This window comes from Papaver somniferum, unplaced genomic scaffold (assembly GCF_003573695.1).
Source record: "Papaver somniferum cultivar HN1 unplaced genomic scaffold, ASM357369v1 unplaced-scaffold_114, whole genome shotgun sequence".
Taxonomy (NCBI): Eukaryota; Viridiplantae; Streptophyta; class Magnoliopsida; order Ranunculales; family Papaveraceae; genus Papaver; species Papaver somniferum.
Window position 1 is genome coordinate 3,791,455 of NW_020620381.1, and position 14,045 is coordinate 3,805,499.

A 14,045-nucleotide genomic window follows, 5' to 3' on the forward strand; every position below is an offset into this window, starting at 1 on the left:
ATTTAGACCCATGATTATAAACCTAGTAAGTACAGATGCTGTGATCACTCGAAAAATAGAGAAACGGGTACAAAATCTAGAACGCAATATCGTTGACACTAAATGCTACGAAATTGAAAATGCTCATGGCCTTGCTAACTAGTATGTTATCGTAAATATTAATATTGCAACAAACTGAGATCTATTAGACTCGACCATGCATCATAGAAGAACCATTTGAAAGTTCTTGGATAAAATCGCATAATACCAACTGAATACTCACTGCGAAGAGGGGTGAATCAGCGAGGCACAAAACCATCCTTGCGTACATCCAAGTTTTGCATAAGTACTCTGACCAAAAAATATATAAAAACAAAATGAATATGTGCCGCATGGAATACCAGATGGAAAGAATCCGATGGAGCATAAGCATAACTGTGAATTTTTGTTCTTGAATAGACTGATCAGATGATGAGAAAGGATTTGTGCTGAACATGGATAACTTCAATGCTGAACATGGATAACTTCAATGCTGAACATTCATTAGGATTTGTGCGGATAATTAGGTTAGCCATTTAAGCTGATAAACTTGTGGATATAACATTTAACTTGAGGAAATAAGAGAATCACCAAAAAGAATTGCATTACCTGATTATGCATCTGATTTTTAAATTTTTCTGGATGCAACTTCCTTTCTGAATGAAATGCATATGATACTTGAGCATCCATTCCTGAAGAACAGGGTCGAGTTATACACAACTTCAATACAATAACTGCTGATGGCAAGATACAGTTGGCTAATAATTTTCTTATCCAGGTCACTAGAATCTCAAGTTTATATGTGGGTGGATACAAGAATGCTTGGTATTACAAAAAATATGGTTATGGCTCAGTGGAACACTAATCTCTTGAAACCTCTGTAGGAATCTATTTTTATTTTAGTCTCTCCCTTTCTGTTCTATGTTTCCCTTTTCCATTCGGTTGTATTCATTTGGGTTGAAGTTCCACTGAAATCTTCCTATCTCGGTTGATATAAGGAAATGGTTTCTACAAGTTTGTCATTTTTGAAAGGGAGAACATTGTTTCTCCTTAGCTCAAAGTTGTTTCTATGGCCAAATCCGGAAATTATTAATTTCTTTTCTGTAAAAATATTAGATGAGTTATATCTTCCTTTAATATTAGAGAAAAACTTAACCTCGTAATACAACATTCCATGCCTAGTTCTAAGCCTCAAGTTCCACCTGTTTCAGCTATGTATGCTATGGTATTACTACCGGCCTAGCGAAAATCCTAAGATTGTTCAGGAGATGACTGAGATTATTCTTGGTTTACAAGGGGATGTTCCTGCGGATTCTCGAAAAGGAGTTCCTTATGTTGGTGGAAAGTAAGATTTCACACTCATATTTCTATTGCAAGAAGATCATGTAATTTTATTATTTTGTTTGGTGTGTTCTAGCAATAAGGTTGCTGCCTGTGCAAAGCATTTCGTGGGTGATGGTGGCACAACAAAGGGTATAAATGAGAACAACACAGTGACCGACTGGCATGGATTACTCAGTATTCATATGCCTGGTTATTACAATTCAATCATCAAGGGTGTATCAACCATCATGGTTTCGTACTCAAGCTGGAACGGCGAAAAGATGCATGCCTAACCGTGACCTTGTTACTAACTTCCTCAAAGACACTCTTAATTTCAGGGTAGAAACCCTCTTTGAACTAGACCAGTATTAACTAATTCGCGCTAGGCAAAATTAAGGCATGACTGACTGTTTGTTGTTTCTTTCTTTATTGCTTGAATTATGTGTCAGGGATTCGTCATTTCGGATTGGCAAGGGATTGACAGGATTACTTCACCAGCAGGCACCAACTATACTTACTCCGTCCAGGCTGGGATTAATGCCGGCATTGACATGGTATGATGGCCATTTTGACATAAACTGAAAGTTCAATGTTATAACTACCGTAAGTTACTTTGACATATTAAATGTTTTGGGTATTTCTGCAGATCATGATTCCAATGAACCACACTGATTTTATCAATGATCTAACCTACCTGGTTGAGAAGAACGTAATCCCCATGAGCAGGATTGACGATGCTGTGAAGAGAATTCTGAGGGTAAAATTCATCATGGGTCTCTTTGAGAGCCCTATGGCTGATTACAGCTTCGTTGACTATCTTGGAAGCCAGGTTAGTTTGGTTATGCATTTCAGTTTTCGGGTATGGATATGGTTAATTGTGCAGTTTAGTAACCATATTATGCACAACAGAAACACAGAGATTTGGCTAGAGAAGCTGCAAGGAAATCACTTGTGCTATTGAAAAATGGGAAATCTGACAATGAGCCCTTGTTGCCTCTCCCCAAAGATGCACCTAAAATCCTTGTTGCCGGTAGCCACGCTAACAACTTGGGCTTACAGTGCGGTGGTTGGACAATAGAATGGCAAGGAAAAGAAGGAAACAACATCACTGCTGGTAGATAACTACTTTTACTTCAGCAGTGAATTCATTATATACGCTTAACTTGGTTATCTACCAACATCACTGCTGGTAGATAACTACTTTTACTTCAGCAGTGAATTCATTAACGTTCTCTTGTACCAAATGAGCAGGAACTACTATACTCAATGCAATAGCGTCTACCGTTGGCCCAGACACTGAAATCATCTACAAAGCAAACCCTGAAGCTGATTTTGTCAAGTCTAACGACTTCTCCTATGCTATTGTTGTTATTGGCGAGCAACCATATGCAGAGACAATGGGGGACAATCTCAACTTAACAATTCCTGAACCTGGCTTGAGCACAATGAAGAACGTTTGTGGCTCTATCAAATGTGTTGTTGTTCTCATCTCCGGACGACCTCTTGTGATTGAACCTTATCTATCAGATGTTGATGCTCTTGTAGCTGCATGGCTCCCAGGAAGTGAAGGTCAGGGTGTGACTGATGTCTTATATGGGGACTACGGATTTACTGGAAAGCTTTCAAGAACTTGGTTTAAGTCAGTGGATCAGCTCCCTATGAACTACGGGGACGAACATTACGACCCGCTTTTTCCCTTGGGTTTTGGACTTGAAACCAAACCAGCAAATACAACTGCTTAGAACTTAATGTTACGCTGTTTCTGATACTACTCTTCTTATATAGTTCATCTACTCGCCGAGATACCATCAGTGCAAAACTCGTCCTTACATTCTAAAACTGTATACAGAAATAAAAAAGACTTAACTTGTCTTTGCAAAGGATAATCTACTTACCCATGCTGAAGTAGTTCCAAAACCCTCCCCGGAATGTGTGGTGACCTTCCTGAGAAGTAAAAAATCAGAAACATGCGCACGAGTTGCATTGCTATGACTTAATTATAGCAATTGTAGAACAGATGGGTACAAAAATCTGAGTGGAGGTATACTGTACTTCCAAGAAACCCGAAGTTAAGCTATTAGAAGCCTTTAGTGACTACTGTCTCACCTAATTAAAGTTCCACTTTGATTATCAGCACGTCACTTTTACTTAGGCATGAATGTTATATATATTGTTGGCAACAGAACAGATTAAGAAGAGAATGGTTCATTGAACTGTACACTTTAGAAGACGTACAAGCAATAGTAAACTAAAATATGAATTACCATGTTCTCAGAATCCGACTGTGAGACACGCTGGACAGGCTGGACCGCATGCATAGAATATGGTAATTCTAGAGGTGCAATAGGATCGCAAGTTCCTTCTTTGGGAGCTCTCATCCTCATAAGAATATGCCAACTAGATTACAACAGATGATATTAATAAAATACTAAAAATCCTTTACCAGGAAACATGGAGCAGAGGTGCAACACGATTGCCTCACTATTAGCTAGTGAGGCAAGTACGCTGTGCACACATACGGAATTTCTTACTTGTCGATTTTCATTTCTTTTGCTTTCATCACTTGCTCCAAGAATGACTTCACAGACTGGCTGTCTGTTCCAGGATTCTTCTTTCCCTGCAAACCATACAGGTGCTTGCTATCATCATTTATGCATTAATTATAAACTCGCCATGATTCTAGTTGTAATACAAATAGTGTGCATAATAGTTTCTGACAAAAGGAGCCTAGGAAATAACCAAAAGATTAAACTCCTACCCAGCCAAACGAAAACGGGAGATTGTTTCCAGTTCCCAAGGGAACTGTAGCAATTGGTGGTGGCTGAGAAAGTTTGAGGTCACAGACAACTCCAAGCAACCAACCAGCCGTTCCATCGCCACCTGCAACCTGTCCAACAAAAAAACAGAAAAGATTCAGCAATAGGTAACTAGGACATCATATATAATCATATTGTTCCAAATGATAAAATCGACCAATATAATGCCTTTCAGTAACAAGTACTCACAATTAATCTCAATTTTTTTTCAATTACGGCAGCAAAGCCATCTCCACATAGTTTCAGCTTTTCCAATCTGGCGTACAACCTACATAGCACTTTATCTGGAGCTTCTTCCCCCAAATCAAAAACCTATAATATCACCAACATCTTAGACTTAATGGATCAAACACATAGATGTAGCGATAACAACTTTCTTCAATGGTAAAACAGCTACTCATGGCGATTTCCTCTTATCTGCAAGCACCTCATCAAAGGCTGAAAACTCATACCTGATGCTTGTTTAGCAGACTGCGGTACGTTATAAGCAAATCACCACCTAGCTGTCCGCCACTTCTAGAATTGACAAACACAATCACTGGACATACTGGAATATGAGAAGCAATTTCTGTTTCGGAGTCACCTTCTCCTATAAATATGTAATCAGGGATATAAAATTCCATCAAGAAATTGTCCAATTCCGAATTGCCTTCATCGATTTCAGCCATCACTAACTGCACGATTGCATCCGAATAAGCAGACCATCAGGTAATGAGCTATCAAATTCATATACCGTATGCATAATTAGCTAATCCTAAGCATCAAATAAACTCCCTCAGAGAACCAATGATAAACATATAGTATTCAAGCACTGAAACAGAGAAAATTTTCTTGGATCTAACTGAAAATGAAAGCTAAAACAAGCCCCACTCTCATAATTGGATCCCAATTACATCACAGAACATATTTGACTTGAGAAAATTGACTTGCAATAAATGATTATAAGAAAATGATCCTTCTAAATCAACTTTTTGATACCAGTTAATATCTAAATAAGCACTTCCAATTCGGATATTTGCAAGGGCGAATCCAAATTGGAAAAATCTGGGTATATTGAAGATGAAAATGAAAAAAAAAAAAGATAATTCTTTATACCTGAATAAGACAAATCTGAAGAGAATTTGGAACCTTCTTGTTGGAATATACGGTGCATTATAGACCAAGTCTGTAACAATACCTTCTAGATTATAGGATCAAGTCAGCTAGTAAATTCTCTAATGTAGATAGATAAGTTTCACCTAGTCAAAGATATGGTTTGTTTCTTTATCTTCTAGGTCCATATCCTATCAACTATAAATAGGATCAATCTTGTAAATGTAAAACATCCCAGCAAGCCTGGAGATCAATCCAATTCACCCTACGGGGTTTCTCAGTGGATGTAGGTCAGTGACCGAACCACTTTAAACATTGTCTTCTTTGATTTCTGTTTTCCGATCTATGAACCCTCGATACCCATAATTTATTATGGTATGAGCGGGGAGATCCGCTCGAATTGCTTCCGCAGTAAAATTGAAATTTTATTTTTCATCGCAAATCAGTTTTTCTTCCGGTTTGCATCATCTACTACTCACGGCCATATCACCAATGGTTTTTATGTAGATTGTATAACTAAATCTTAGGGTTTAGTAGACGAAATAAATATCTGGGATTTACTCTATTGTTAGTAGTTATCTTTTTCAATAGGTAATCGATTCCCAATTGTGGTGGAAATAAATCTCTGTGGCAAACCTTTATTCTTGTTTGTCGGAGTTCAATTTATTCACCAAATCAATCGGTGTGTTTTATTTTTTTTTTCACTTATCTGTTTGTTCAATCTGTCAAGAAAACATTCAGTTCAGTTTTCTATTTTTGTCTCTTTCTAAAGAACATTCAATCCAACACAGTTCCGAGATACTTTTAATTTTCGAAATCCATGGTCAACTATTCCATGTGATCATATCTTCTACTCCTCTTGGTTTATTTCCTTTTCTTGTCCCATCTGTTAGGGATTTATTCATCCCAATCCATTCAAAATGGGTTTTCCTCAAAATATTTTTGGATACAGTTTTCTTTCGCATAAACTCTCTTTGACGTCCATCTGTGTTCCTCAATATGAATGTATCTTATACTAGTTGTAACTAGTTGGTTGTGCCTTGTTCATTCGGCACTCTCATTTGAACAATCAAATTCAAGGTATCTATAAACTCTTGTACCTTTTACCAAGTTGAACACTAAGATCTTGGATAATATCACATATATTCCTTAAGTATTTTAGTTCGTCATTTTAATGTGAACTAAATATCCATCCTTGACGAATTATGGTAATCAGTATTTTTTTTTGGAAATATTTTTCATATTTTCCATCTTAAATTCTTAATTCCGAATATATACAAAAAAATATATTCTCTCTTAATATTGGGTAACATAATATTCTCTCTATCAATATTTGCCATTGTTCACGGCAAGATGTTTCTCTTAATATCAACACTCTTTACCTTAAAGTTTTTATGGTAATTATGGAATCTTTTGCTTGCACCACTGATTTTGCACTTGTGGCTTTTATTTTCAAGATCACAATTCCAACTACATTTTTGGATATCAAAATTTTCTTGTTTCCAATATTTCCAATATCCAGGTAATTAAGTCAATTCAATCTCAAAATTTTCTCCTTTTATTTTCTTAGACAACCATTGGTTTGTCTATCATGTCATGTCTTGGTTCGTAATCATCAAACCAAGTCCGTACCACTCTTCTAAACCTTCTTGAAAGCCTAATATCAATTCAAGACCGTTTGCAACCACAAGACGCAACTACCAGTTTCTATGAAGATCATTTTGCTTCTCCAGTTGATGTATAATTCAAGCCCGTTAAAGCCATTTCACTCATTTATGCCTCGTGAAGATCATTCTGCTACTGCTCTCAAGTACATGGGTTTGTGTGATTCCCGGCTATGGCTACACCCACAGACTTAATAATGATAAGATTGTGATCATATTCAACACAAGTCTCTCCCTGAGGAATAGGAGATGCAAAATAAAACGGATGATTGGTTATCGATTATGCGATATAAATATGATTTCACCTGGTTTCACTGGGCGATTCTCTCCTTTTAGATCTTTATGCAAGATCAACCTAGCCCCTAAGTTTATGAGTTAATTCATAAATGTAGTAGTTCAACTGCTCATTTATCATCTACCATTCTGGTACACGATTTGTGGAAGAATTTGAATTTACCATATTTCTCATCATCCGATCTCAAGTGCTGTTACATGGGTCATTTCAAGTCCAAGTTCAAGTTCCATGGCTAATAATCATCGACGGAAATTTCAGAGTTTCGTTTGGTCAATCAAATGAAACTAATATATTTTCCCATATATTCACATTGTTGGAATCTATGTTTTCCAAAAATAGCTTGCATATCTGCATTCATATTCCCCAAATTATTGGAATATCTCATATGGCATGGAATTCTGCTTAAGTGTCGCAGTTTGTGCCATTTTTATTCGCTGTCAGTTGAAACACATGGTTTGTGAAACCCCGGTATGTCGGAACCTTGATTCAAGGTGCATGTCAATCAGCTTATGGTTCTTTTATTAATTACCATAGCAAGCTGCGAGTATCAAATAATATCCTCATATGGTTCTTTTATGAGCTAATATTCCTCAAACTTAGTTGATCATTTTACGGTCAACTTATTCAACTTTCCCGCGCATCTTAATCATTCAAAAAGATGTACGTGTTATCATGTCAACTTTTCATTCCTAAAGATTGTTCTCTTTGTTATTCGAGAACTAAATTCTTGATCTTTCATTATTGGATTTCATATCCTCATATCCTTTCAAGCAAACCCGATATATGGGTAATCCTAGTTGACTATTTCATAGTCGAATCAATTTAATGTCCAAAATATCCGCATACAAATTTGTATTATTTCTCTGTCAATGAAAATTGTTAACATCGTATGTGTTATAATATGCCCTTAATTACCTCACTGGCAAACCAGAAAATATTTCCATGTTTATGTGAAATTGATTTTGTTTCCAAAAATATTTCGGAGTATATCCATATATTTTTCTCGGAAATATATTGCATCAGCAGTGCCAGTAATAGCCTTCTTTGTTAGTTGATACTGCTGCACTTTGTATTATCTCACTTTGTCAAACAAGTTACCTCTGATCGAAACTTGTTGTTCCAGTTCATGGGCACAAATTAGAATATATTTTCATCATTGCATCAATTTTGATGTGTGTTAGTTATCAATGTGTCTTGTACAAGTTCTTGGCTCGTTCTAGGAATTTGATTTACGAGGAGTACTCCTCTCTTTAGAAGAAGTGTAATTTGACTCCTTTGATTAATTGTGGTGTATGGATGCAATATATATCTCCTGCCCACGAAAGCTTTCTTTCATGATCATAATTTTCATCGGCTATGATGGTCTTTGGTTTATGGAAGTTCTCCTTCAAGAAATCTTCATTTATTTCTTACCCTCGTTCCCAAAATACATAATATTTTGTGATCTTATTTCCAAAAGTAGTTTTTTGATTATATCCTTTATTCGGAAAAGACTCTTTTACGATCTTATTTTCAAAAGTTGTTTTTCATTCACGAAAAAAAAATAATCGTAAACAGTTAGACGTCCATCATCTTGTTATTATGAAGGACTGTCATCTCTTTTTATTTACTCATTATTTGAGTTTTTATCTTGTTCTCAAAATTTGTTTGTTCATTCTCTCAAGAACATTCAAATCAATTCTGAAAATATTTTCTATTTTCGAACTTCTTGCCATTTCTGGTAATCAAGATAAGTTTCAAAATCAAGTCAAGACCTGTTTCAGCAGTTCGATGCTCGTTTTGCCTCTTTATTGTGTCTTAATTGAAGATCCAGTTCGTCTCAAGCGTGATCTTCGAAGTCCAAGTACAAGATATGGAGGAAGATATTGAAGCAGAACAATCAAATTGCAGCTTTTAATTACATGAGAAAGCCAGCTCATAAAGTTCAATCGCCATGGTCCGTGAAAGAAGATCATATACCATTCTCGAAGTACGTTATACAAAGTTTCTTTACAAGGTTTCTTTTCAAGATGTTGTCCAAGTTGCACACTTCAATTCTCTCCGTGTCCAACTTGTGGGGGGGTGTTGGAATATACGGTGCATTATAGACCAAGTCTGTAACAATACCTTCTAGATTATAGGATCAAGTCAGCTAGTAAATCCTCTAATGTAGATAGATAAGTTTCACCTAGTCAAAGATATGGTTTGTTTCTTTATCTTCTAGGTCCATATCCTATCAACTATAAATAGGATCAATCTTGTAAATGTAAAACATCCCAGCAAGCCTGGAGATCAATCCAATTCACCCTACGGGGTTTCTCAGTGGATGTAGGTCAGTGACCGAACCACTTTAAACATTGTCTTCTTTGATTTCTGTTTTCCGATCTATGAACCCTCGATACCCATAATTTATTACTTCTTTTTCTCTTCCTGATCTTTACCTTTTGGTTTATCCGAATAAGAATCCGAAACCAGATTAGATCAAAATAGATTCAGAATTCTTTTTCTAATTATAAGGAAAATGGAAAGTCATCATAGAGAAGATGAGATGAGACAAAACATAACTGATTTGTCTTTTTTCGCGTGGCGGGTGACAGCATGGACAAATACCTGAATATGAAAAGACTAGGTCTTTTGTCTATTTCTTTTATTTGTGTGTGAAATTCTCCGAAAATCTAATGGTGGTTTTGGTAATGATTTTATTGTCTTTCCAACGGATGATAGTGCGTGTTTTACGAATGTCATTGTACCACAGTAACAGAATCGCGGGGTGATTATAACAGTGATGGTCGGCATCACGACTGGGGATTTTTCTTCTTTATGTAACCTTTTGTTTTTAACCCATTTTTTTGTTAAAAGAATAGCTAGGTGATTTGGAAAAAAAAAATCATTTACCAATACCATAAAGGCTAGTCCGAGAGAAGACAACCCATGGGTAGGCAGTTGTTAGTCGGTCCAGCGGGCTCCCAAATTAGTCGCCATTTCGGCTTATTTCTATAACATCTATATTATAAGGAAGAAGACTCTCTGTCCATGGGTCAATTAGGACCATTAATTTCGGAGATCCTACGATCTCGATTAATTGTTAGGGTTTGACTCAAAATCAAAGATGACTATTGATTTTAACCATCTTATTATTTTGGACGCCAGAGATTATGTTGTGGCCCGACAAAAATAGATCCTAAACTAACCATGTACATGGATTTTGCCGCGTAATCACTAACCATGATTTTGCCTAACTCTTGCCAAGTACGTAACCCAACATGAACAGTTTCCTAACTTAAGTATATGAACACCTTCTTAAAATAGATTTCCTAATCTAGGAAATAGTAGCATACACGATGTTTAACACTCCGTATTATATCATCGTTCTTCTTTTATTAAATCGGTTACTAAGTTAACATCGGTGTTGGTTTGAAGTCAAAGTTGAAACAATAATTCATGGGGTCTGCATCCTAATCAACACAATTTAAACATCAATTAGGCCAAGTAAAACGCACAAATCTATAATAAATACTCCTCGTTTTTTGAAAAGAGATACTTTCATTTTTTCATTTTAACCTAAAAATAGGCCCAATTAAAAAAGTGAAAGTATCTCTTTTCCAAAAAACGGAGGGAGTATTAAAGCTACTTCAGAAGGACCTTCGCATACAAAAAGGCTATACCATCTCCAACATGGAGTTGTCCAGGAGGAGGATCCTCAAATACAATAGCTAATTCTGGAAAGAATTTTTGGGAAGAAGATCCTCAAATGCACATATAGAATTATGGTTTACATGGAAAAGATTAGCATACGTACTAAATCAAAGAAGGTTCTAAATCAAGAACACATTGAGATTCTAAAGACACCCAAGCTTATTGTATCGTTGATGTCGCATACTACATTACGTAGTACTAAGGATTTATCTACAGAAAAAAGGGTGTCTGTCTATGGACAGATGATCCTTATATTTGGCCATCCTCTGGGCTTGAATCGATTTTGTCTTTATGATCGATTCTGATCATAGATCGTATGATCTGGATGTTCCTTTTCTATCATGGGATGGCTTTGCTTTCCATCCATCAATGGAGGAGATAATTACGAGACTCTTGACAATCAAATAATGACAGAAAATGGAGTGGTAATCGTCCACATTCTCACTTTCAATGCTAGAATCACAAAAATTTGTGACAACACATTCATCTAAGCGGAGGAAGGGAGAAGATGTTATCTATTCCCTAAGCTGCTAAGCCAGGTTAAAACTGTTTATTATGGACTCGAATCAAAAAATTAAGTTGTAGAAAGAACGGAAGTGCCGGCCAGCGAGGCAAACCCTTAGATTGAGGCATAATCCTTACACAAAATTGGTTAAAAAGACCAAAATCAACAATTTATGGGTGAAAAGGACATTTAGATTTTGATGTTGTTTAAATGGACAAAAATGTAAAAATGGTCACAATGTAAACAGTTTCATCCTACCCATTTTCAATTTTTTTTGTATTTTTAATTTACATCAGGATGCATCCAGTTTCATCCTTGCTATTTTTTAAGTTTAAAGTCAGGATGAATCCAGTTTCATCCTTGCTATTTTTCTGGTGTCCATTTCACTCATACTGATTTGTACTCATCAATTTAAACCATTTTAAAAATATTTGGACAAATGACCCGTTTTCCGTAATCCTTAAGAGTTAACTAGGAGCCAGGTTGGTTATGGACCGGGTAGAACTGGATTAGCTAGGGACGAGTCATAAGCTCTGCCGTCCAAATCCTGATAAATTTTGACCATACTTTATCCATTATAGCTGGCCAACTAATTAATCCGACAAAATAACACGTTATACCATAACACGAATAACTGAAACCGTCTCTGAATACCCACTAAACATGACTCCGAACATTGTAGAATGCCTAAAATTTTGTAAAAGAATACTGACCGGCCGAAAAAAGGTTGAGCCTACGGCCGAGGTAATACCTAGTTATACATAGTATCTAATATTTAACATAAAATAAATATATCCGACATAGCACAACACGGCACATGATGTTTATTTTTTCTGAAACTACACAACATGCCACACCTGCTAGCACGTTCCAGCACCATACGCATTAATCTCTGGCACAACACCACAAAAAAACGCACATAACTTGGGCTGGGATGGATCGGGCACGCACATTTTACACCTCTAGGATGCCAATATCCGATCCATGTTGATGGCACATTTATATCATTTATGAATACCGTATTCTCTTTCCATGTGTCTCAACATTAATTATCCCTACCTAATTGGTTCATAATATATGTCCAATTTATTCATTCATTCGGATCAGTATCATAAATGTTCAAGATTCCATCGACAATAATGATAGGTTTGATCACTTGACATATGTTCAGAGTAGAATAGAGTATATATAGGCGGGGAGACAGATATCTTAAATCAGCTTAACTCATCCTCTCCAATACTCTTTCATCTGCAAAACTGAAAGAGTTTTTGAGTTATGATCAAAGTAGCTAGAGCCTAGAAGTAATGCGTTTTACATCCCAGGGACTAATTTCATTCCAACCCATATGGAGTTTGTCTATCAAAAACTTAAAGTTGGTGGTAAGTACTATTGGGATCCATAAGGATCGTATCGACACACCACTAATGCTGATAAGCATGGCAATGCAAAGCTGCTCTTCAGGTGTGCTATCATGCTGAAGGCCAATCACTTGGTCTTAAGAAGATATGAGAGAAAGATTAATTAGCACATATTTAGTCTCCCTTGGAGTTTACAGCTGATCGTCATGAAGTTCTGCGGATGACAGTGATGGCGAAATAATTGTTTTTCCACCAATGGTTGTCATTGCCAACATCCCAACCGAATTTAGGGATGGGTTTCTAAGATAGGATGCGGCTTATATAGGTGAGATATTTTTTTCTCGATGGATTTAAGCCTGTCAAGAGAGGCAGAGATCTGGAATCCACGGAAAGGCGTTTGATATAAACACAACATTCCACCATTACCACATATATGGCAGAGAATTAGTTTTCGAGTAGCAGCACGAATCCCAAACCACTTTATATTGCTAAGAAGAGACTAATCATGAGGGCTCAAAATGATCCATAAGTAAAATATAAAAAAAGAATGAAGAAATCGAAGAAATTTTTTGTGCATGGATTGTAAACATAGTAATTCTGAGCTTTCACGGATGTGGGACCAATGATCTCAACACAGGGAAAAAACGACGAATTGAAGCTGGATGGAAGGAGGGAATTTTTTTCCTCTCTTCTTGTGGAAGGACAATATTCCCACATTGCTAGTAATTACATAATTAATTTAAATATAATATGAAAGGTCCTCTCCACTCATTGCTAATTGGTGTTGAGTTGGATGCCCGTAAACTTTAACATGGTATCAGAGCCAGAATTTTAATTGCCCATACAACTCAAAACCAATTGGCAATGAGTGGAGAGGTCCTAAGAGATTATAAACCGCAGTTCGCAGGATCTTAATCGCCCATACAATGTGGGACTAATAATTTTAACACGCCCTAAGGGTGGCCCTTCCATATTATATTTAAGTTAATTATGTAACTACTAGCAATATGTAACTACTGCAATCAGGAGTTAAGGAGGAAGAGGAGAAGAAGAATTGAAAATGAAAAAGAAATTTAGGTGTGTTGTAGGGTTTGTATCTCATGGATGTGCGGCCCAATATAGTGTCTAGAGCCTTCTTCCTATTTGTATATAAAGAAATATACGAATGTAACACAGTTGATTCTTTTTTTTTTTTTGATATCATGTAACATTTTATTTCATGGAAAAATAGAGGTTACACGGATGTTTATAAGATAATCAAGAACATCGTAAAATAAGAAAATTAAAATCCAAATACAA

The 14,045-nt window shown here is 36.3% G+C and overlaps 1 protein-coding gene across 4 annotated transcripts in view; it reads right to left on the reverse strand.

Annotated features, from left to right (window-relative positions):
- The window catches only part of LOC113328909 (diacylglycerol kinase 5-like), a 41,699-nt gene that overhangs the window by 1,290 nt on the left and 26,364 nt on the right, over positions 1-14,045 (reverse strand). Inside the window, exons 1-10 of one of the 4 annotated variants that reach the window (XM_026575904.1) lie at positions 9,604-9,670; positions 5,268-5,286; positions 4,610-4,831; positions 4,347-4,469; positions 4,100-4,228; positions 3,873-3,958; positions 3,606-3,738; positions 3,237-3,285; positions 628-710; positions 263-330 (exon numbers count right to left, since the gene is read on the reverse strand). In XM_026575904.1, coding sequence (XP_026431689.1) covers positions 263-330; positions 628-710; positions 3,237-3,285; positions 3,606-3,738; positions 3,873-3,958; positions 4,100-4,228; positions 4,347-4,469; positions 4,610-4,825 — 887 coding nt within the window. In that variant the 5' untranslated portion in view covers positions 4,826-4,831; positions 5,268-5,286; positions 9,604-9,670. Of the gene's footprint in view, positions 1-262; positions 331-627; positions 711-3,236; positions 3,286-3,605; positions 3,739-3,872; positions 3,959-4,099; positions 4,229-4,346; positions 4,470-4,609; positions 4,832-5,135; positions 5,152-5,252; positions 5,287-9,603; positions 9,671-14,045 lie in introns of those variants that run through there. The other 3 variants (XM_026575906.1, XM_026575905.1, XM_026575907.1) reach the window with 3 other exon arrangements.